We start from the raw sequence: 23442 nt of genomic DNA on the forward strand, positions 1-23442 counted from the left end.
GATTTATTTAAGCAAATCTTTTTTCTGAGCACCTACTATGTGCTAGGCGCCATTCTAAGTACTTAGGATACATAGATAAATAAAATAAAGGTTCTTCCCTTCAAAGAGCTTACATGTCAGCAAGTAAAGGAAAAGATGAGAGAAAATATAATAAATTAGTAAATTATATATCATGTCAAAAGGTGATAGGTGCTATGGAGAAAAGAAAAAGCGGAGAATGGTGGGAGAATTGGGAATACAGGGGTGGGACACAGGTGGCAGTATTAAACAGGATGGTCAGGGTAGGCTTCGTTGAGAAAGAAAGACGTGAGGATGTCTGGGGGAGGAGTGTTCCAGGAAGAGAGAAAAGCAAGGGCAAAGGCCCTGAGACAGGAGCAGCAAGTGCATTCAGAACCAGCAAGGAGGCCAGTGGCTGGAGTGAAGCAGGAAAGGCAGGGAGAGGGTCATGGGTTGGGGGAAGGGACATTGTGCAGGTCCTTGCAGGCTATTGTAGGGTGTATGGAGTGAAGATGTCAAGTCAGCAGTTAGATATGGAGCTGGAGATTTGGGGAGCAATAAGCCGGAGAGATAGACTTGAAAGTCACTGGCATATAGATGGTACATCATATGAGACTCATGGGATTGCCAAGAGGGTGAGTGCACATAGGAAGGAGGCAGAGAAGAGGAAAGGACTGAGCTCCGGGACCCTCTTGCACCAGGCAGGGGAATCAGCAAAGAGACTGTGATGGCATGGCCAGAAAGGAAGGGGAAAACCATGCAGGATCTGGGCCCCCAGGGAATCTGAAGGGAAGAGACCAGAAGTCTATGGCAATCGCTCATGAAGAGATGGGGGTCTGGCCAAGGGGCCAGGTGGGAGGAACCAGGTAAGAGATATTATCATCCCAATGTTACCCTTAAAGAAACCAAGGCCCAGAGAGGGGAGAGGTTAAGCACCTAGGTCAAGACCACACAGCTTAAGTGTGACTTTTTTTTTTTTTTTTGAGACAGAGTCTCCCTCTGTCACCAGGCTGGAGTGCAGTGGCGCAATCTCGGCTCACTGCAACCTCCGCCTCCCGGGTTCAAATAATTCTCCTGCCTCAGCCTCCCGAGTAGCTGGGACTACAGGTGCCCACCACCACACCCAGCTAATTTTTGTATTTTTAGTAAAGACGGGATTTCACCATGTTGGCCAGGCTGGTCTTGAACTCCTGACCTCGTGATCTGCCCACCTCAGCCTCCCAAAGAGCTGGGATTACAGGTGTGAGCCACTGTGCCCGGCAAAGTGTGAGTTCTTAACCTTTTCCTGCCAAGTCTCAAACACCTCTTTGTCCAGCTACTATGCTTCCATCAAGAATCAATAGGACCTACGTCCCTACAGGTGTCAGGGTAGCTGGGAGAATGGTGATGCCCTTGGCAGAGGCAGGCAAGGCCAAAGGAAGGGCTGGTTCTGGCAGGGAGTGAAGGATCTTGCTTTGAGAGGTATTGAATATGAGGTGGCTGCAGACAGATGGTGACGCCATCTGAGAGGCAGCAGGAAGTAGGGGCTGAGGCTCAGAAGGTGATTTGAGCTGTTGATCTGGATTTGGGACTCCTGAGGACAATCTGTGAACAATGATGAGAGAGAGCACCAAAGACCAAGGTCAGAACTTGGGGGCTAGGGCCCATGTCCACAGGGTGAACTAGAAGGAAGATAAGGAGACCGCGAGGAATGCTTGCCAAGAAACCAGGAGACCAGAAAAGAGTGGTTTCCAAGAGATGGGGAAGCCCACTGTTGCAGGGAGGTCCTGCATAAAGTCTGAAACGGGTCTATTTAATTCGGCCTTGGAGGCCGGGCACGGTATCTCACGCCTGTAATCCCAGCACTTTGGGAGGCCAAGGCGGGTGGATGACCTGAGGTCAAGAGTTTGAGAACCAGCCTGGCCAACATGGCAAAACCCCGTCTCTACTAAAAATACAAAAATTGGCCGGGCGTGGTAGCAGGAGCCTGTAATCCCAGCTACTCGGGAGGCTGAGGCAGGAGAATCACCTGAACCCCAGAGGCGGAGGTTGCAGTGAGCTGTGATCACACCACTGCACTCCAGCCTGGGAGACAGAGCAAGACTCTGCCCAGAAGAAAAAAAAAATTGTAGTTGGAGGGACTTCTGATTCTATAGGGTGGATTGAACACAAGACTTTATCTCCAGTCCTTCCTGATTTTCCATCAAAATGACAGTAAGGAATAAAAAATGTAAACCTACAAGGACAAAGAGAAGAGGAGACAACAGCAGACAATATTAACACCTTTTTGGAAAGTGAGAAACAGGTTGAGGAGTGATCACTGACACAGCAGAGAACAGCTGAAACCAAAGGCCATTTGGAGTCTGTAAAAGCTCGGGGATTGGAGGGCTGAAGGAGGCAAGGGGAAGAGCAGGGCTGAAAGCAGCGGCTGCTAGGAGAATGCGTAAGGAGAGATGAAACACCCAAGATACTTACCCATCCCCTCTCAAAGCCAGGCAAATTCCAGCCACCTCACAGAAGACCAGCAGTTTATTCTGTGGAATTAAGTAAAAGTCTGCATACTGAAGGACAGAACCCTCAGCCCTCACTCCTAAATTGGTCCCAGAGAAAAGACCTCCAGATTCTTCCAGTTGTTGGGGGAGCCTTCCCTAAAGGACCAGGTTCCTACTTGATCACTCTGCTGTGAAGCCCAACAGCCAGTAAGCTTGGTTCTCAGTACTCTGTCTTCAGTAGCTGTTTCTTGGTCCTTGGTCCTGGGTACTCTCGCTCATCATTGTTCACAGATTGTCCTGAGAGTCCCAGATCCAGTCCCAAATCCACCTGCCCCCGACACACAGAGCAGCCAACTCTTTAGTGTCTTACCCCAAAATATTGCGACAGCCAAGCCGCAAGAATCACCACAGGCCGGGTGTGTTGACTCACACCTGTAATCCCAGCACTTTGGGAGGCCGAGGCAGGCGGATCACTTGAGGTCAGGAGTTCGAGACCAGCCTGGCCAACATGGCAAAACCCCATCTCTACTAAAAATACAAAAATTAGCTGGGCATTGTGACACATGCCTGTTATCCCAGCTACTCAGGATGCTGAGGCAGGAGAATTTCTTGAACCTCAGAGGCAGAGGTTGCAGTGAGCTGAGATCGCACCACCACACTCCAGCCTGGCGACAGAGGGAGACTCCATCTCAAAAAAAAAAAAAAAAAAAGAAGCACCACACATTTGAGGAAAAATTCTGTTAAAATAAAAACTTTAGACAAATTAAATTTAGCAGAGTTTATCTGAGCAAAGAACAATTCATGATTCAGCCAGCATCCTGAACCAGTAGAGGTTCACAGAGTTTTACCACCCAGCAATATGGGCAGGCAGTATTAATGGACAGAAAAAGGAATTGATGTATAGAAACAGCTTGATTGGTTACAGATCAGCATTTGCCTTATTTGGGCATGTTCTGATCAGCTGGCAGCTTGTGATTGGCTGAAAATTCTGCTATATTTGGCTGAGACTTGGCTGCTTATTGTAAGAATATACTCTCAAGTTACATTGCAGTTTGTTTACATATTGAATTATGCTACAGTCCACTATGTATGGAGTCAGCTTTATGCCTGGGTGACAGAGCGAGACTTTGTCAAAAAAAGAAAGGAGAGGAGAGGAGAGGAGAGAGAGGAGAGAGATGAGGGGTGGGGAGGGGAAGGGAGGAAAGGAGAAAGGAAGAAAGGAAGGAAGAGAGGGAGAGAGGGAGGGAGGGGAAGAAGGGAGGGAGGGAGGGGAAGAAGGGAGGGAGGGAAGGAAAGAAAGGAAGGAAGCAAAAAAGAAAGAAAGAGAAAAGGGAGGAAGGAAGGAAGGAAGGAAGGAAGGAAGGAAGGAAGGAAGGAAAGAAGGAAGGAAAGGAAGGAAGGAAATAGGCAGCACATAAAATAAATTTTTTTAATAGGATCACAGGTCACTGTGAACAATAGCCATTCATTAAAAGACTTCAGAGGCATATACAAAAAGTTACATAGTTGTAGAAAAAGCTTAGCTCTTTTAATAGCGAGTTCTCAGTTTTCTTAAGTGATCAAAAACCTAACAAAGACAGCATGAAGCACAGGAAATTATTTGGGTAGAACACAGAATCTTTGTTTTCCAGGCCAATTACCTAAAGAGAAAGAAAAACCTTTTACAATTTCCTGTTATGATCAGATCAATAATCTAAGAACACCATGTTGTTTTAATGGAGAGTACCAAATTCTAGTTTTGCATCAGTGTAATTTTGATATTAATGCTAGCTCTTATCGCCCAGGCTGGAGTGCAATGTTGCAATCTCTGCTCACTGCAACCTCCGCCTCCTGGGTTCAAACGATTCTCCTGCCTCAGCCTCTCAAGTAGCTGGGATTACAGGCACGTGCCACCACACCCGAGTTATTTTTTGTATTTTTAGTAGAGACGGGGTTTCACCATGTTGGCCAGGCTGGTCTCGAACTCCCGACCTCAAGTGATCCACCCGCCTCTGCCTCCCAAAGTCTTGGGATTACAGGCATGAGCCACCGCACCCGGTCGCTAACTTTTATTCTTAAAAAACTTGTAAATAATTACCTCCTAATCTTAACCAGTTTGATCACCCATAAAATTTCTTTCACAAGATTCATCTTCCACAAACCTCCTACAAGTCTCGTATCTATTCACCTTTTATCCTATACTTTTCCTGTTCTCATTTTCGAAAAATCAGTCATTGCACTTTAGGACAAAATTTATTCTCTTTTTCCCTTATCAAAACAAAACATCCTCACGTCTTAATAGCTTTTTTCCTTAGCTTCCTTTGTGTATTTCTTTTTCATATATTCCTTTTTCTTACCTTCCTTGTATATTTTCATATAGATTTTCCCCCTTTTTGTTTCTATAATTGTAGCTTCATATATAAATTGGAATTCTTAACCCCGGCCAGGCGCGATGGCTCATGCCTGTAATCCCAGCACTTTGGGAGGCCGAAGTAAGCAGATCACTTGAGGGCAGAAGTTCGAGACTGGCCTGGCTGACATGGTGAAACCCTGTCTCTACTAAAAATACAAAAATTGGCTGGGCGTGGTGGCGGGCACCTGTGATCCCAGCTACTGGGGAGGCTGAGGCAGGAGAATCGCCTGAACCCAGGAGGTGGAGGTTGCAGTGAGTCGAGATCGAGCCACTGCACTCCAGCCTGGGTGACAGCACAAGACTCCATCTCAGGAAAAAAAAAAAGAAAAAAAAAAAAGAATTCTTAACCTTTCGTGACCTTAATTTCCATGGACATTAGAAAGTAAGCATTTGTATCGCTTCTCGGCCTTTTGGCTAAGATCAAGTGTAGAAAGTAAGCATTTGTGAATTGTGTGTCACACCAGCAGTAGATTGGTAAATCTATGAACCGTAATGTCTAGAAGCATGAGCTTTCTCATAGTACAATTTGTCAGTGTGGCACAGAACATGTTTATCAATGTTCCAAAATGTCTTTAGTCTCTCTGTAATAATAAACTGTAAAGAAGGCAAAATTTCATTTGTATCCCTTTAGGTTTTTCGTTTGTTTGTTTTGTGAGGCCTGAAAACTAAATTGTTGTTTGCACAGATTTCCGTCCTCCTCAACTTTCTATTCTTGATGCTAAGAGTGTTAAAACCTTCTGGTGGCTGAGCGTGGTGGCTCACGCCTGTAATCCTAGCACTTTGGGAGGCTGAGGCAGGTGGAACACTTGACCTCAGGATTTCGAGACCAGCGTGGGCAACATGGTGAAACCCCATCTCTACAAAAAATACAAAAATTAGCCGGCTGTAGTAGCTTGTGTCTGTAGTCCCAGATACTTGGCAGGGCTGAGGTGGGAGGATTGCTTGAGCCCAGGAGGCAGAGGTTGCAGTGAGCCGAGATCTTACCACTTGCACTCCAGAGTAGGCGATAGAGACCCTGTTTCAAAAAAGTAATAATAAAACCTTCTGGTATAGGAAGGACATCTTTTACATGGGAATTTTATCTTACATTCATTTAACTTACTTATTTTCAACACTTATGCTTGGATTGCCTATAAAGATGAGATAATAAACAACTAGTCATCATTTTGTTTTTCTTGTTGACAAATTTTATAATATAAAGACAACATAAGCTTGTGTTACCAGTAAACCTAGATAGGAAATCATGCACCTGTATGATATTTAATCCCCAAAACTATGAAAACATGTCTGTTTCCGTCAAACCAACAATATTCTTCTTTGCCAAAAATTACCCAAGTCAGATGAGCTGCAAAAGCATTTGAGGTAGTTCTTAATTTTCTGAGAGAATACTTCATTTATATAAGCACTTATTTTTCTTAAAGCCAACAAAATAGAGCTCTTTTATAATTTAATTTTGAAGCATTAAAAGGAGATAGAAACTATGATACCTATATCATACATACAGACATATATAAACATAAACAGCAACGGATCTTACAGCTTTCATTTAAATATCTTAGCCATGTTCCAGGTACAGTAATATAAAACTCCTGAATTTATTAAAGAATATCTGGATCCAGCGCCGGGCGCGGTGGCTCACGCCTGTAATCCCAGCACTTTGGGAGGCCGAGGTGGGCGGATCACGAGGTCAGGAGATCGAGACCATCCTGGCCAACATGGTGAAACCCCGTCTCTACTAAAAATACAAAAAATTAGCCGGGCGTGGTAGCGGGGGCCTGTAGTCCCAGCTACTCGGGAGGCCGAGGCAGGAGAATGGCGTGAACCCGGGAGGTGGAGCTTGCAGTGAGCCGAGATCGCGCCACTGCACTCCAGCCTGGGCGACAGAGCGAGACTCCGTCTCAAAAAAAAAAAAAAAAGAATATCTGGATCCAAATTGCTCTACTGGCCAATGGAACAAGATTTCTTGCCCAGATGACTAAAGCTTTTGAATAAGATTTGTGAAGGGGCTTTTAAGAACTTTTTCGTTTGATTTCTGTAAGGAACCTATTATAAAGAAGCAATTTTTTATTCATTTAATCTTTTAGATGCCTCTGTGTACCAATTAAAGAATGCATCCCATTGCTTTTGTGGCATTTTTGAATCTGTCTTTTCTAATGCACCTTGCAAGTGAACAGTTTTATCTAGGTCAAAACTTTCCCACTGTGGCCACTGTAACTCTTAAGCTGTCCTCAGCAAAGTTAACCCATTTTTCCAAAAATACACATGTTCCTCATAATTGTTGTTCATAAAGTTAGCCACTGTCCCAGAAAGTGGCATCTCAGACTCCTGGAGTCCCAGACTCCTTAGTTTTGGAGGAACTCACTTTCAAAAGGCACCTGCCTGAGGCTTTTAACTGGATCCATTTCAGTTAATTATCAGATCTGATTTGCTCGTGGACCCAGTCCTATCTAAGAATTGTTCAAATAAACTTGGAGAACACAAAACACAAATTCCTGAAGCTTGGAATCTGAGATAGAACTCACCCATGACCTCCAGTTGCTATAAGAGAACAATTGGCACAATGCGCCCTGTCAGGTACCCTTACTTGGTCACTCAATGCTCCTGAGGGTCACTGGATTTCTACTTCAGATCCCACTTCTGACATCAATCTGTTAAAAGAAAAGCTTTAGGCCAGGCACGGTGGCTCACGCCTGTAATCCCAGCACTTTGGGAGGCCGAGGTGGGCGGATCACCTGAGGTCAGGAGTTCAAGACCAGCCTGGCCAACATGGTGACACCCCATCTCTACTAAGAATACAAAAATTAGTCAGGCATGATGGCGGGTGCCTGTAGTCCCAGCTACTCAGGAGGCTGAGGCAGGAGAATTGCTTGAAACTGGGAGATGGTGGTTGCAGTGAGCCAAGATCACGCCATTGCACTCCAGCCTGGGGGCCAAGAGGGAGACTCCATCTCAAAAAAAAAAAAAAAGAAAAAGAAAAAGAAAAAAGAAAAGCTTTAGACAAATTTAGCAGAGCTTATTTGAAAAAATAAGCAATTCCTGAATTGAGCAGCATCCTAAACTAGTAAAGACTTGGCCAGGCGCGGTGGCTCACACCTGTAATCCCAGCTACTCAGGAGGCTGAGGCAGGCGGATCACCTGAGGTCAGGAGTTCAAAACCAGCCTGGCTAACATGATGAAACCCCATTTCTACTAAAAATACAAAAAAATTAGCTGGGCGTGGTGGCACACACCTGTAATCCCAGCTACTCAGGAGGCTGAGGCAGGAGAATGGCTTGAACCCGGGAGGCGGAGGTTGCAGTGAGCCAAGATTGCACCATTGCACTCCAGCTTGGGCAACAAGAGTGAAACGCTGTCTCAAAAGAAAAAAAAAAAAACCTAAACCGGTAAAGGCTCAAAGAACTCCACCTAACCATATGGTCAAGTAGTACTTACAGACAGAAAAAAAGTGACATATAGAAACAGCCTATTTATAACTTGGCATTTGCTTTATCTGGACAGGTCTAAGCAGTTTAAAGTCTGCAACTGGCTGAAAGCTCAGTTGCAGTGATTGGCTGAGACTCAGCTACTTGTTACAAGAAACTCTCACGTTAGGTTTGTTTACATATTAAGTTGGGTTTCAGTTCACTATGTAAGGAGGCAGCTTAAGGCCAAATTTAATCTAATTTAACACCTCCAGCTTGAAAGACAAAACCAAACCAAATCAACCAAGAAACAGAAAAAAGAAAATTCAAAGATTTATGAGCATGCATAGCTTTGATAAAAATAAAAATAATAATTATTTAAATTGGCAATTAGAAAATAGTTATATCCTCAGGTAACAGATGTCTCTAGGTGGATGAGATTGTGGGTGGTTTTTCTTGTTGTTGATATTTTCTGTGCATCTCTAAAAAAGCATCTAATGCTCTGCAAAGAACATAAGAAACAGATTAGTACATTAGTGGCCTTGGAGGAAACAATCTCAGTAAAACATGTGTTTATTAATGAATGTATTCCCCCATCCCTTTCCAAAAAAGTTCGTAAGTGTAGTTATACTCAAAGGTAAGAGGCAGTCTTGTCAGAGCCAGTAAAGTAACCAACCATCCTGGTTTGCCCAAGACCAAGCAGCTTCCCAAGACACTGGACTTTCAGTGCTAAAACCAGAGAAGCCCCATCCATACTAGGAGAGCTGATCACTCTAGTCTGTGTAATTTGCAAAGACTCTTCATATCCTTTGGTTCCTGTGAGCCTCAAATCCACCCAGTGAGGTACAGGTGGGCCAGTGGATGGTCACCTCCATTCAGAAGAGAGGCAGATAAGGCTCAGGGAACCTCCCTATCCCTGACCCGGGAAAGGCCTTAAGAGAAAGTGGTCTTTTAAACTGTGTGTATATATCACTTTGACAAAATTAAAAACTAGTTTTAAAAAAGAGTGAGGACCAGGTGCAGTGGCTCACGCCTGTAATCCCAGCACTTTCAGAGGCCGAGGCAGGCAGATCACAAGGTCAAGAGATCGAGACCATCCTGGCTAACACAGATGAAACTCCATCTCTATTAAAAATACAAAAAAAATTAGCTGGGCGTGGTGGCGGGCGCCTGTAGTCCCAGCTACTCCGGAGGCTGAGGCGGGAGAATGGCGTGAACCCGGGAGGCGGAGTTTTCAGTGAGCCGAGATCGCGCCACTGCACTCCAGCCTGGGTGACAGAGTGAGACTCCATCTCAAAAAAAAAAAAAAAAAGAGTGAGGGCCAGGCGCAGCGGCTCACGCCTGTAATCCCAGCACTTTCAGAGGCCGAGGCAGGCAGATCACGAGGCCAAGAGATTGAGACCATCCTGGCCAACATGGTGAAACCCCGTCTCTACTAAAAATACAAAAATTAGCTGGGCGTGGTGGTGCACGCCTGTAATCCCAGCTACTCAGTAGGCTGAGGCAGGAGAATCGCTTGAACCTGGGAGGCAGAGGTTGCGGTGAGCCAAGATGGCACCACTGCACTCCAGCCTGGCAACAGAGTGCCAAAAAAAAAAAAAAAAAAAAGAGTGGGAATCCAGAATGATAGAAAGAAAATGAGCCTGGGAGGGATGAACTGCAGAGGACCATAAGGTAATATGGGAGCAGTTTTGCAGGTGTATACAACTGTCGAAACTCACTGATTGTACACTTTAATTGGGTGCAATTTTTGTGGCCCTTAAATTATGCCTCAATGAGAGAGAGAGAGAATATAAGGAAATGGGGGCAGCCATGGCGTCCTTGGAGAATTCACACTTGGGACAACAACTGCTCATTTGTGTATTTGGTCTCTCTCCTCCTCACCTGTCTTCCGCTCCACCCGTCTCTGATGGGACATCTCTCTAGCTAAGCCATCTTCCTCAAGACAGCCCAGTTCTCTGTGGGGCTGCCACAGCACTAAACTGTTCTCTGTGCCCCCAGGACTCCAACCTGTCTGTGCACACAGAAAACCCGGACCTCACTCCCTGCTTCCAGAATTCCCTGCTGGCCTGGGTGCCTTGCATCTACCTGTGGGTCGCCCTGCCCTGCTACCTGCTCTACCTGCGGCACCACTGTCGTGGCTACATCATCCTCTCCCACCTGTCCAGGCTCAAGACGGTCAGTGGCTCAGGGATCTCCTCCCGATGGGGCTGGGCCCTGGGGATTCTGCTTTTATTTTTTAATCTAATTAATTAATTAATGTAGAGACAGAGTCTCACTCTGTCGCCCAGGCTGGAGTGCAGTGGCACGATCTTGGCTCACTGCAACCTCTGCCTTCTGGGTTCAAGCGATTCTCCTGCCTCAGCCTCCTGAGTAGCTGAGATTACAGGCGTGCGCCACTACACCCAGCTAATTTTTGTATTTTTAGTAGAGATGGGGTTTTGCCATGTTGGCAGGCTGGTCTCCAACTCCTGACCTCAGGTGATCAGCCTCCCAAAGTGCTGGGATTACAGGCATGAGCCACTGTGCCCAGCCAGGATTCTGCTTTTAATGAGGCCTCTCCCACCTCCTCTGCTGGACTAGGTTCCCCAGTCTCACCTGACAACTGAGAATACATACAGCCAGCTGACATATTCCCCACTTGGGAAAGTTTAAGCAAGTTCAGCAACACTCTCCCCACCCCCAACGAGCTTCTGGCCAGCTCCATTCCCAGACCTCAGTGCCAGTCCCAGGCAGGTCTAGTGGATTCTGGTGGCTTCAAGTACAAAGACCCCTTCCCAGTGAGGACTGTCCTTGCCTCTGGGGTTGGAGACTCCAACCTGTGCTCTCTTCACAGGTCCTGGGCGTCCTGCTGTGGTGCATCTCCTGGGCGGACCTTTTTTACTCCTTCCACGGCCTGGTCCATGGCCGGGCCCCTGCCCCTGTTTTCTTTGTCACCCCCTTGGTGGTGGGGGTCACCATGGTCAGTGTGGGGCCCTGGGAAAGTGGATGGGGGAGGTCTCCAGTGGGTTGTGAACTGTGATAGGGAAACTGGGCCCCGAGGAGAGGGCTGGACATGTTGGGAATGTGAAGAAGAAGGGGGTGGCCCCAGAAACTTCTGGCCATGTGGGATGGGGAGAAGTGGAGGCAGGTCCAGATGTGTGTGTTCTGCCCGGGCCTCCCTGCCCTCCCTGCACAGCTGCTGGCCACCCTGCTGATGCAGTATGAGCGGCTGCAGGGCGTACAGTCTTCGGGGGTCCTCATTATCTTCTGGTTCCTGTGTGTGGTCTGCGCCATCATCCCCTTCCGCTCCAAGATCCTTTCAGCCAAGGCAGAGGTAAGGTCGGGGGACAGGGGAACCTGCCAGGTTTAGCCCTGATAGGAGGGTGACCTCAGGGTTCAAAGTCACTGCTGGGTCCCAGGTCCCTCCCTCGAGGCTTCGAGTACAAACACAATTGTGTTGTTCTCCACTTGCTGCATTTCCACCTGGAAGCAGGCTGAGGAGGGGGCACCCACCCACCAAGTGCAATGTCTGACGTGGGGGTCAGTCAGTGTCCGTGTAACGAGCACATGTATGCAGACACGTGTGAAGAGTTCCGGCTTACCTAGAGGTCCCATTAGCATGTTCTCTTCCTTTCTTCCCGCCTCCCTCAGTTCCTGGCCTTCCTCTTGATCTTCAGTGGCCATGATGTTGGGCTGGTGGGATGGAACACTGCAGGCCAACCTAGTGCCTCCCATTTCTCCATCTCAGCGGGAAGCAGGCAAGGAGAGTAGCTAAGAACATAGGCCCTGAACAACCCACTTACTCCCCACGTGGGCTCGGGCGGGTCGCTGAAACCTTTGGAGCCTCATTTCCTTAACTGCAGAAAGGGCATCATCAGCTGTTCTGCCTGTAGGCTGATGTCCCAGTTAGACAAGGTCGTGTAGGTAAAGGTGCTGGCACCACACCTGGTGCTCGCCGAATCAGAGCCCCCTTGTGATCCCTCCCCATCTCTCAGAGTCCTCTGAGTGGGGACCTGGAGGCCCCCAGGTGCTGCCTCCTGCCCCAGAGGAGCCTGATGCCCCAAGGGACTCTGCAGGGCAGGGGCTGCAGGCCCAGGCTTTTCCAGTGCTTCTGACGCCCCTCCACTCTCCCACCCAGGGCAAGATCTCAGACCCCTTCCGCTTCGCCACCTTCTACATCCACTTTGCCCTGGTACTCTCTGCCCTCATCTTGGCCTGCTTCAGGGAGAAACCTCCATTTTTCTCCACAAAGAATGTCGACCCTGTGAGTTTCCCATGGAGAGTGCGGGGGCTCCACAGCTGAGGACCAGCAGCCCCCAACCCCTCCAGTTCCTTTCAAAGTGGGAGAGAGGTCATCTCAACAATCTGTAAACTGGGGCTTGGAGCAGGAACAAGGGTCCCCTCCATTTCCCTACTTTGCTTTGAGAGGGTGGTGGGCACTCCTGATTCCCCCATCCTATTCTCTCGCCTTCTAGAACCCCTACCCCGAGACCAGTGCTGGCTTTCTCTCCCGCGTGTTTTTCTGGTGGTTCACAAAGTGAGTTGGCTCTTCCACCAGCCCGGGCCAGAGGGAGGGGAGGGATGGAAGGTGAGATGGAGGAAGGGGAGCAGGGCAGCAGTTTAGGGACCTGGCTGGCCACCTACCCCACCCCCCACCGCAGTGGGCACGGGGCAGATGAGGGTGGGGAAGTGGTCTGGGAGGAGAGCCAAATGCAGAGGCCTGGCCTGGCCCAGCGCCGCCCCCAGGCTACAGGCCAGCCCTGCATCTGGCAGGCTGTGGCGACAGGCCCAGGAGGCTGGAAGAAGACTGTCGTTAGTTCTGAGCTCCTCTGTTTGTGATAAACTTGCGGCCTGTCATCTCCTTGGCTGCACCTCAGAGCAGTTTGAGCAGGATAACTGTGTCTGTGACCTGGGTGACAGCTCATTAACCCCACAGCACTGAGGAAGCACCCGAGGCTGGGGCCGAATTCCCCAGGCCTCGTCCTCACCCAGGGCCCCAGCCAGCGTGGATTCCATCACCAGGGCCTGGGGTGGGGAGGAGATGGGGCACCTGGGGAGGAGGAGGAGAAGCGGGTAGTGGTAGGAACTTGGGAGGGAGAGCCAGTGACCTCCAGCCTATTCACTGAGGAAATGAAGGAGACACCTTTCAGGGTCACAGTGCCCGAGGGAGACCCTCCTTTCTGGAGACCTGGGGCCCTGGAGACACTGGCCCTTGGCTCCGGGCTGCTACACCCTGACCCTCTGCGGGGCTGCCTACCGGGCTTCACCTCCCCCCAGGATGGCCATCTATGGCTACCGGCATCCCCTGGAGGAGAAGGACCTCTGGTCCCTGAAGGAGGAGGACAGATCCCAGATGGTGGTGCAGCAGCTGCTGGAGGCATGGAGGAAGCAGGAAAAGCAGGCGGCTCGGTGAGGCCCTCCCCTTGACCCACCACACCACCCAGCCCCTTCGCTTACCCCAGGTCTCCTGCAGAGGACGCTGGTAGACCTTGGAGGGTGGCATTGCTGGGGTGGCGAGCAGAGCAGGACCAGGTGATTTCTTGGCAGCCTTGGGACCATTCTACGGGAAGCTTAGGCCTGGATGGGGCTAGTTCTCCCAGCTCTGGTGGGGGCAGGAGAATGGCTGGCGCTTTAGAGCAACTACTCCATCCCAGGTCCCATCCTAAGGATATAAATGAACTCACTTAATTTTTCAACAGCCCTAAAGGGTAGGTTCTAGTGTCCCTGTGTTATAGATGGGGACACTGGGGCCGGGCGTGGTGGCTCACAGCTGTAATCCTAACACTTTGAGATGCCAAGGCAGGAGGATTGCTTGAGTCCAGGAGTTCAAGACCAGCCTGGGCAATATAGTGAGACCTTGTCTCTACAAAAAATAAACAAAATGAGCTGGGCATGGTGGTGTGCACCTGTAGTCCCAGCTACTTGAGAGGCTGAGCTGGGAGGATCATTTGAGCCCGAGAGGTCAAGGCTACAGTGAGCTGAGATTGTACCGCTGTACTCCAGTCTGGGCAATAGAGTAAGACCTTTTCTCAACAACAAAAACAGATGGAGACACCGAAGCACAGAAATTTAACAGAGGACCTCCCAGGGTCCCCAAGTTGGTGGTGGCAAAGCTGGAATCCACATGGAGCCGGCTGTCCCCAGAGGTCCTCCTCATATCACTGCACCACCCTGCCTGACTGAAAGGGCTGATTCCAGGGCCAGGAGCCAGCACACTCCTGCCAATTCTGCCTCCTTCTGTCTGGAGGCAGCGGCTGAATGAGATGATCTTCCCCTGAGGGGTCTTCCCACTGGCAGCCTCCTATCAAGGACCACAAACCTGTCTCTGGCCAACTGCCTCGCCAAGAGAGCTGGCACTCAGCATCATCCTTCTCCACCCAATTCTGACCCCAGGATTGAACCCTCCCTCCTCCCATCCACAATCCAGGCCTAAGAGTTCAATGTTTGCTCAGCCCGGAACTTCCGGTTGTCACCAGCTGTTGGAGGAACCTGGGCCTGGGCGTGGTTAGCAGTATCCCGGCTTCCATGGCTTGGAGCCTCCAGGAAGACCTATGGGCCCCCAGTCTGCCTGCTGCACCCCCTCTCAGTCCCTCCATGCCACTCCACCCCCTTCCTGTTCAGCTGCCTGGTGGCTGTACCAACAGCCATCCTTGATCTTATCTCCCTTCCCTCTTGGCATCCTCCCTGGAGCCAGCACTGGGGAGGCAGGGAGAGGGCCAGACGCGGGGGATAGCTGGGTTTTAGAGTCCTTGTGGTAGCAGTGTGGCCACCCCTTCAGATGCCCTCTGGCAGCTGAGGACAGAGTCACTTGTGCAATTCTTATGCTGTCTGTCCCCCTCCCAGCTCTGAGAGCCAAGAAAACAGCTCCTTCCTCCTCCTCACTCCTAGCCAGCCCAGCCTAGCCCTTGGCTTCCTGGAGCCCCTGTCCCCATTCCTAACCCACTGCTTCTTCCTCCCTGGACCAGACACAAGGCTTCAGCGGCACCTGGGAAAAACGCCTCCGGTGAGGACGAGGTGCTGCTGGGTGCCCGGCCCAGGCCCCGGAAGCCCTCCTTCCTGCAGGCCCTGCTGGCCACCTTCGGCTCCAGCTTCCTCATCAGTGCCTGCTTCAAGCTGATCCAGGACCTGCTCTCCTTCATCAATCCGCAGCTGCTCAGGTCTCTCCACACTCCGGCTCACTGCAGCCCTGCCCTGGGCAGCAGGGCTGGCTGGCTGGCCCAGAGGGCTGGGCCCAGAGGAAGGAACAACGTACAGTGAAAAGAACCCCAGACCAGGAACCAGGGAGGCTAGCTCCACTTTCTGTGTGACCCTTGGCAAGTGGCATTGCCTGACTTGTTTCCTCACTCACATTCAACTTAGAATTGCTGTGCATATACTATGTGCCAGGCACTGTGGTGTGTGCATTAACAAGCTTTGGGTCTTTAAACCTTCCCAACAATCCTATGCGGAATTGCCCCATTCCCATGTCACAGATGAGAAAGCAGGAACTCAGAGAGGTGAAGTGACTTGGCCAAGGGCACACAGCAAAGAAGGAATCGGGTCTGAGTCCAGGACTCTGAGCTCCGAGTGAGGTGCTCTGTCCCCACCATCAGGCTCTAACATCTGTCTCAGGAGTGGCTTGGACTAGAACGAGCTCTCAGATGAGAGGGTGGGAAGGAGAGCTGCCTAGTAGCTAAGTCCCCACCTCCTTGCCCCTCCATGCATGCATTAATTTGTTCAGCAAACACTTATTGAACCTCCAGGGTACCAGAATAGTGCACGATACTAGGGATACAGAGGTCAATAAGACAGGGTCTTGAGGTCTTATGGGAGAAACCAGTGTGTAAATCAATTAGAATTCAATGGGGGCGGAAGTGTTCTCGGGTGTCTGGAAAACCCCAGGAGGGGCAAAGAAGCCAGCCTGGGACGGAGCAGGAAGCGCCCACTGGCTCGGGAGGTCAACAAATTTGGAGAGACAAGTAGGTGAAGAAACAGGGGAAAGTTCAGCCTCAGCTTAGTCACAAAGCCCTGAAACAGCATGACTCAGGTGTTTCTGAGTGGCAGAGGAAATGGCAACGAGAGGGAGGGGCAGGAAAACAGAGAGAGGGAGAGCTAAGGATATCCTTGAAAGATCTGAGCCAGGGAGGGGCATCTGGCTTCAAGGATCTCCTGCCAGGAGTGTGGGGGATGTAGGGCAGGGTGGCTGGATGGAAGTGGGCCAACCCGGTCAGACGGAGTCCAGGCCAGGAATGAGACAGGCATTCAGGAGCTATTCGGGAGATGGGCGTGTGCGCCAGAGAGACAGAGGAGTGCCAGGCAACCTGGGTGCCGGCCTGGGTAACTGGAGGACGACGGATCTTTTGCTGAGATGATGGGCTCACTGGGAGGAGGAGGCTGGGTGTGGGGCAAGGTGGTGGATGGAGTCTGGTCACGTTGGGCCAGTGGTGCTGGTGGGTCCTCCAAGGGGAGATTCCCAGCTAGCTGGAAGTCAAACTCTTGAGCCCAAGAGTTTGAGACCAGCCTGAGCAACATAGCAAGACCCCGTCTCTACAAAAAAGTTAAAATATTAGCCAGGCCTGGTGGCATACGCCTAGAGTCCTAGCTACTCAAGAGGCTGAGGTGGGAAGACTGCTTGAGCTTGAGAGGTTGAGGCTGCCATGAGCTGTGATGGCACCACCACACTCCAGTCTAGGTGACAGAGAGAGACCCTGTCACAAAAAAAAAAGAGAGAGAGAGAGAGAGACACCAGTCACTGGGCTGGGGCCACTGGGTCCCACTCTACTCCAATATGACCTCACCAAATGAGGCCACGTTCACAGGTACCAGGGGTTGGGAGCTGAACATATCTTTTTGGGAGACACAACTGAAGCTATCACAGAAGGGGAGGCCTGGCTATGATTATGGCTGGAGGGCTCCAAGTGGTCGAGAGGAGAGTGTCTCAACAATGAAGAGACTTGGTCATGTTAATAGGTGAAGGTATAGAGCTTCCAGCAGAGGTGGCCAGGGTGAAGCTCAGCAGCAAAGGGGGCAACAGAGCAGCAAGTTCCTGAGGAGGCAGATGAAGGCCAGGGCTCGGGAGCAGGGGCAGCCTCCGACAGCCTGAGCACCAGAAAAAGGAGGACAAGCCCCTGGAGGGCAGTTTGTGGGTGGCAAGGAGTTTGTGGGTGGCAGGGAGTTCTCAATGGGCGGCTAAGCAAGAAGGCAGGTAGCTGCTGAGAGGGGTCGGGGGCTGGGATGGGCCCGAAGGGGAGAGAAGAGAGGTGAAGAAGGCCCCAAGAGCGGGGGTGGATTAGGGACCCAGAGAAGGTCGCTAGGCAGTGCTGGGGGCCACTGACTTTGGAAAGGTGGATTTGAGCGGCGAGAGTCTTTGTGGTCATGTGGTGGAATCTAGAGCCCCCAGCAGCCTAGGAGAAGGGGCAGGGAAGTCCAGTCAATGGAAACGTGGCATTTCTTCCTGCCATATGTCAGGAGGTAAGAAGGCAGGCAGGTGAGGCTGGTGATGAGAGCGTGATCGATAGGGCGTGCAGCAGGGTCCATGGTGGATAGAGAAGGAGGTGAAGGCAGAGTGGAGCCAGGAGGCCGTGGTCTTGAGGCAGTACTGGGTTGACCCTCCCTGGCCTAAGGGGTTGGAGGGGGTGGAGGTTTCAGAGGCCGGGCATGCAGTGGAGACTGCGGGTAAAAGCAAAGGGCAGCAGAGGAGGGAGCAGCCATGGGGGGAGCACTGCCCACCTCACTCCTCTCTCCTCCCCACAGCATCCTGATCAGGTTTATCTCCAACCCCATGGCCCCCTCCTGGTGGGGCTTCCTGGTGGCTGGGCTGATGTTCCTGTGCTCCATGATGCAGTCGCTGGTCTTACAACAGTATTACCACTGCATCTTTGTGACTGGGCTGAAGTTTCGTACTGGGATCATAGGTGTCATCTACAGGAAGGTCAGCTGGAGCGGGGCCCAGGGGAAAGGCTGGCCCTGAGCAGCCTGCAAGAGGCTCGCAGCCAAGTCCACCCACTACTGTCCACCTGCAGGCTCTGGTTATCACCAACGCAGTCAAACGTGCGTCCACTGTGGGGGAAATTGTCAACCTCATGTCAGTGGATGCCCAGCGCTTCATGGACCTTGCCCCCTTCCTCAATCTGCTGTGGTCAGCACCCCTGCAGATCATCCTGGCGATCTACTTCCTCTGGCAGGTGACTCTCCAACCCTGACCTCTGCCTCCTTCCTCTGACGTGCTGCAGAAATGGCAAAAGAGGATTATTCTGGAACTGGGCGCATGGCACATGCTTGTAGTCCCAGCTGCTCAGGCGGCTGAGGCAGGAGGATCACTTGAGCCCAAGAGTTCTGGCTGCAGTGCGCCACAACTGTGCCTGCGAATAGCCACTGCACTCCAGCCTGGGCAACATAGCAAGACCTTGTCTCTAAAAAGAAACAAAGAAAACAAAAAAAAAGAAGGAGGGTTATTCTGGGTTAGCAGAGGGGATATAGAATTGACACAAGAGCTGGCTGGGCACGGTGGCTCACGCCTGTAATCCCAGCATTTTGGGAGGCCAAGGCGGGTGGATCACGAGGTCAGGAGTTCGAGACCAGCCCGGCCAGGATGGTGAACCCTCATCTCTACTAAAAATACAAAAATTAGCCAGACACGGTGGTGGGCGCCTGTAGTCACAGCTACTCAGGAGGCTGAGTCAGGAGAATCGCTTGAACCCAGGAGGCAGAGGTTGCAGTGAGCCGAGATCATGCCACTGCATTCCAGCCTGGGTGACAGAGCAAGACTCTGTCTCAAAAAAAAAAAAGAATTGACAGAAGAGCTTCCCTAGGCATTGGTGGGGATGGAGGAATAGGACTTCGAGGATGCTGATGTCTGCAATGGAATCTTCCCAGCATCTGTTGCTATCCTTCCCGCAGAAGCCAGGGAGGCAAGAGAGACTTGGAGGGAGGTGGGTGCGACTCTGGCTGTCATCGTCTATATTTGCCTTCCTGTGTGTCTGGACACCCTTCTATGTCTGCTGTCTGTCCCTGTCATCATTATCTAACGGCTGGCTGCTTCTACAAATGTTGAGGTCATTCTGACTTTCTATCTGTTTGGCCAACCACCATCTTTTGCTTCCTGCCCATCTACACATTTCAAGTCAACAGGCCTCTGTTTGCCTGTTGGGTTCTCTCTGTAGACTTTGGTAATCTGTCCCTATGTGTCATCTATCCACCGGTGCCTCCTCAGAACCTAGGTCCCTCTGTCCTGGCTGGAGTTGCTCTCATGGTCTTGCTGATTCCACTCAACGGAGCTGTGGCTGTGAAGATGCGCGCCTTCCAGGTAGGTGCTGTCAGAGGTGCATCCTCCTGCCTGCAGCACCCGGCCGGCTGCCTGAGGGAAGGTGTCCACTAACCTCGGGGCCTCCCAACTACTTTGCTTCCTGAGTATGGACGGCTACTAGCCATTTGCAGAAACCATAGCTCACTCTTCCCTCACAGCTCTCAGAGGGTTTTATGGACATTCTCATTTTGTAGCAGAAGACCAACGCTTAGAGAAATAATGGCAGTCCAGAATCAGGCAGGGCTGGGACTCAAACCTGACTATCCTGGTCTAACAAGGAGTTTTCCCGCTGCACTGTGCTAAGCGTGAATAGCCAGTCACTCAGTCTACTATTTGCAAACATTTATTGAACTGTTTTTTTTCTTTTTTTTTGAGACAGGGTCTCGGTCTGTCACCCAGGCTGGAATGCAGTGGCATGATCTCGGCTCACTGCAACCTCTGCCTCCCAGGTTCAAGCGATCTTCCCGCCTCAGCCTCCCTAGTACCTAGGACTACAGGCACGTGCCACCACACCCGGCTCATTTTTGTATTTTTTTTTTTTTAGTAGAGATGGGGTTTCACCATGTTGGCCAGGCTGGTCTCAAACTCCTGACCTCATGTGATCCATTCATCTTAGCCTCCCAAAGTGCTGGGATTACAGGTGTGAGCCATCACACCTGACCTATTGAAGTCTACTAGCTTCCCACTGCCCATAGGAAAAATGACAAACCCCCTACGAAGACCCAGCAGGCTTCTGCTTACCTTGCAAATCCTCACCCCCTGGGGAGTGGCCAAGTTTCAGCCAGTCTGGTCTTCTTTCTTTTCTCCACAGCACCAAGCTCAGGGTACCTCTAGGGGCCACCACATATACTGTTCCCTCTGCCCGGAATGCTTGTCATCCCCTCCTTGCCTGCCTAACTCCTTTCCTTCCCTTACCTCTCGGCATTAAAGTCACTTCCTCTGCTGGGCACGGTGGCTCATGTCTGTAATCCCAGAGCTTTGGGAGGCCGAGGCAGGTGGATCATCTGAAGTTGGGAGATCGAGACCAGCTGGACCAACATGGAGAAACCCCCGTCTCTACTAAAAATACAAAATTAGCCGGGCGTGGTGGCACATGCCTGTAATCCCAGCTACTCTGGAGTCTGAGGCAGGAAAATCCCTTGAATCCGGGAGGCGGAGGTTGCGGTGAGCCAAGATCGCGCCACTGCACTCCCGCCTGGGCAACAAGAGCAAAACTCCGTCTCAAAAAAAAAAAAAAAAAAAGAAAAGTCACTCTCTCCAGAGGTCCACCCTGACTGCCCAGTCTCAGTCTAAGTCAGTTTCCCTGCCATCACCTCATTACTTTCTTACAGGATCCTGTGATTTCCCATCAGAACACACATAATGATTAATAATTAAGCATTTATTCAGATCATTGTTTGCTTATTGTATGCCTTCCCCATCAGATCGTCAGCTGTATGATGGCAGGGGCCTTGTCTGAATTCATCGTGACAAATTCCACACGTAGCCCATGGCCTGGCACATAGTAGGCACTCCATAAATAGGGGTTGAATGAATACATTAATCTGGTGTGCCACACCTTGGGCTAAGGTCTTGGAGAACAAAGAGAAATAAACGGTCCATCCCCTCAGGAAGCTGACAGTCTGATTAGAGAAACATATATGTAAAGGAATGGTTATGGAACAAAAGGAAAATGCAATGTGCTTTAGAAACCCAGGGAAGGGGACCAGGTGTGGTAGCTCACACCTGTAATCCCAGCAACTGGGGAGGCCGAGGTGGGAGGATCACATGAGGTCAGGAGTTTGAAACCAGCCTGGGCAACACAGTGAGACCTCGTCTCTACAAAAAAATTTAAAAATCAGCTGGGCACGGTGGTTCATGCCTGTAGTTCCAGCTAGTCAGGAGGCTGAGACAGGAGGATCAAAGGAGCCCAGGAGTTTGAGGCTGCAGTGAGCTATGATTGTACCACTGCAGTCCAGCCTGGGCAACACAGTGAGGCACCATCTCTAAAATAAATAATACTAGCAATAACAACAATAAGAAAAAGAAGTAGTAGAAGAAACCCAGGGCAGGGGACAGAGGATGCTGCCTGGGGGGGGGGGGGCCAGTGCAGTGGCACTGAGGGTGGAGCTGGATCTCATCAGGCAGAGGACACAGGGAGACAGGGGCTGTGCATTCCAGGACAAGGCACAGCACAGGCCCGGCAAGGAGTTGTGAGAAGGAATGGTGGGCAGTGTGGAATGGCTGCAATGGATGAGAATGGATGGAAGGTAGGACCCTGTGGGCAGGAGGTCAGGGGAGGGAGCAGGTGTGCCACTGACACTCTTTCTGCCCGCACAGGTGGAGCAAATGAAATTGAAGGACTCGCGCATCAAGCTGATGAGTGAGATCCTGAACGGCATCAAGGTGCTGAAGCTGTACGCCTGGGAGCTCAGCTTCCTGAAGCAGGTGGAGGGCATCAGGCAGGGTGAGCTCCAGCTGCTGCGCACGGCGGCCTACCTCCACGCCACGTCCACCTTCATCTGGATGTGCAGCCCCTTCCTGGTGAGGCTTGGCACAGGGCTGGGCCCCTGCCTCCAGGGCTCTGGGTGCCCAGGCGTTGCCAGGGCTCACTGGACTCTACCCTGACACCACCTCCACTCTGCTCAGGTGACCCTGATCACCCTCTGGGTGTACGTGTATGCGGACCCAAACAATGTGCTGGATGCCGAGAAGGCCTTTGTGTCTGTGTCCTTGTTTAATATCTTAAGACTTCCCCTCAACATGCTGCCCCAGTTAATCAGCAACCTGACTCAGGTAACCCTGGGTAGGGCTGGGGGCTCTAGTGGAGTTGGAGCAGGTTGTTGGGGTCAGGGGAGGGTCACTTAGGGCAAGGGATGATCAAGGGGAGTTACTGGATTCGAGGAAGGTTGCTAGCATTATGAAGAGCTGTTCAAGGTTGAATGAGGTCATTAAGGTCAGGGGTCATTTGGAGTCACAGGTGGTCAGGTCGGGTCTCTAGAAACCTGAGTTCTGTAGACAGCCTCCTCTTACCAACCTGGACTTTCTCTTTGGGCCGTGGGAGCCATGGAAGACTCAGTCGTGGGAGGGACCCCAGTGCTCGTGTCTGGGCCCTCAAGGGGTCCTGCCTAGCCCAGGACGCTGGGGACGGGGCGAGGGTAGGGGTTGGGGGTTGGGAAAGTGCATCTCTAGGGCTGACCCACCCCCTCCCGCAGGCCAGTGTGTCTCTGAAACGGATCCAGCAATTCCTGAGCCAAGATGAACTTGACCCCCAGAGTGTGGAAAGAAAGACCATCTCCCCAGGTCTAGAGAGCCCCTACCTGGGCTGCCTGCCCCAGTCTTTGCTCCAGAAAAGCCTCTGTTTCAAGCTCTTCCATTGTTCTCTCCTGACCCCTTTTCTTCTTCCTCTGTTCACATCTGCTTCGACTCTGACCTCCTTCTCCCTCTTCTGGGTTCTCTGCTCTCCTCTGCCCTCCCCCACAAGGCTCCCTACATCCCTTTCTTCCTCCCTTTTCCCAAGGATCCCCTCCCCCTGGCCCAGGCTCCTCCCCTGTCCTCCTTTCCCCTGCCCCCTTTTCCCCTGCCCCCCAGCCTCCCTGCCCGCCACCATATCCCTTGGGCTCCCTCCCTGACCCTGCCCACCTTGGTCCTCTCAGGCTATGCCATCGCCATACACAGTGGCACCTTCACCTGGGCCCAGGACCTGCCCCCCACCCTGCACAGGTACCAGCTTCTCCCACTCCCTTCCCAGCTGCCCACGGTGGGCTGGAAGTTCAGATCAATAGCAGCACCCTGCAAAGCCTTTGACCAAGAATTCAGGAAGAGCTTCAGCTTGCCAGGGTGGTGTCTGGAAGGGAGGAGGGCTGGGTTCTGCAGATGGAGGGTTGGAAACCAAAACCCTGATCCCTGCCTCTAACTGGACTCCTGGGGTCCTTG

General features: G+C 51.2%; 1 protein-coding gene across 1 annotated transcript in view; it reads left to right on the forward strand.

Moving 5' to 3' along the window:
- Positions 1-23442, forward strand: part of ABCC3 (ATP binding cassette subfamily C member 3) — a 57252-nt gene that overhangs the window by 11253 nt on the left and 22557 nt on the right. Inside the window, exons 2-15 of the mRNA XM_032162784.2 lie at positions 10263-10439; positions 11098-11223; positions 11440-11577; positions 12382-12507; positions 12719-12780; positions 13521-13652; positions 15209-15400; positions 17976-18153; positions 18245-18406; positions 19435-19527; positions 21847-22050; positions 22156-22302; positions 22722-22809; positions 23163-23229. Of these exons, the coding sequence (XP_032018675.1) occupies positions 10263-10439; positions 11098-11223; positions 11440-11577; positions 12382-12507; positions 12719-12780; positions 13521-13652; positions 15209-15400; positions 17976-18153; positions 18245-18406; positions 19435-19527; positions 21847-22050; positions 22156-22302; positions 22722-22809; positions 23163-23229 (1892 nt within the window). The remainder of the gene's footprint in view (positions 1-10262; positions 10440-11097; positions 11224-11439; positions 11578-12381; positions 12508-12718; positions 12781-13520; positions 13653-15208; positions 15401-17975; positions 18154-18244; positions 18407-19434; positions 19528-21846; positions 22051-22155; positions 22303-22721; positions 22810-23162; positions 23230-23442) is intronic.

Source organism: Hylobates moloch, unplaced genomic scaffold (genome assembly GCF_009828535.3).
Source record: "Hylobates moloch isolate HMO894 unplaced genomic scaffold, HMol_V3 SCAFFOLD_10, whole genome shotgun sequence".
NCBI classification, from domain to species: domain Eukaryota; kingdom Metazoa; phylum Chordata; class Mammalia; order Primates; family Hylobatidae; genus Hylobates; species Hylobates moloch.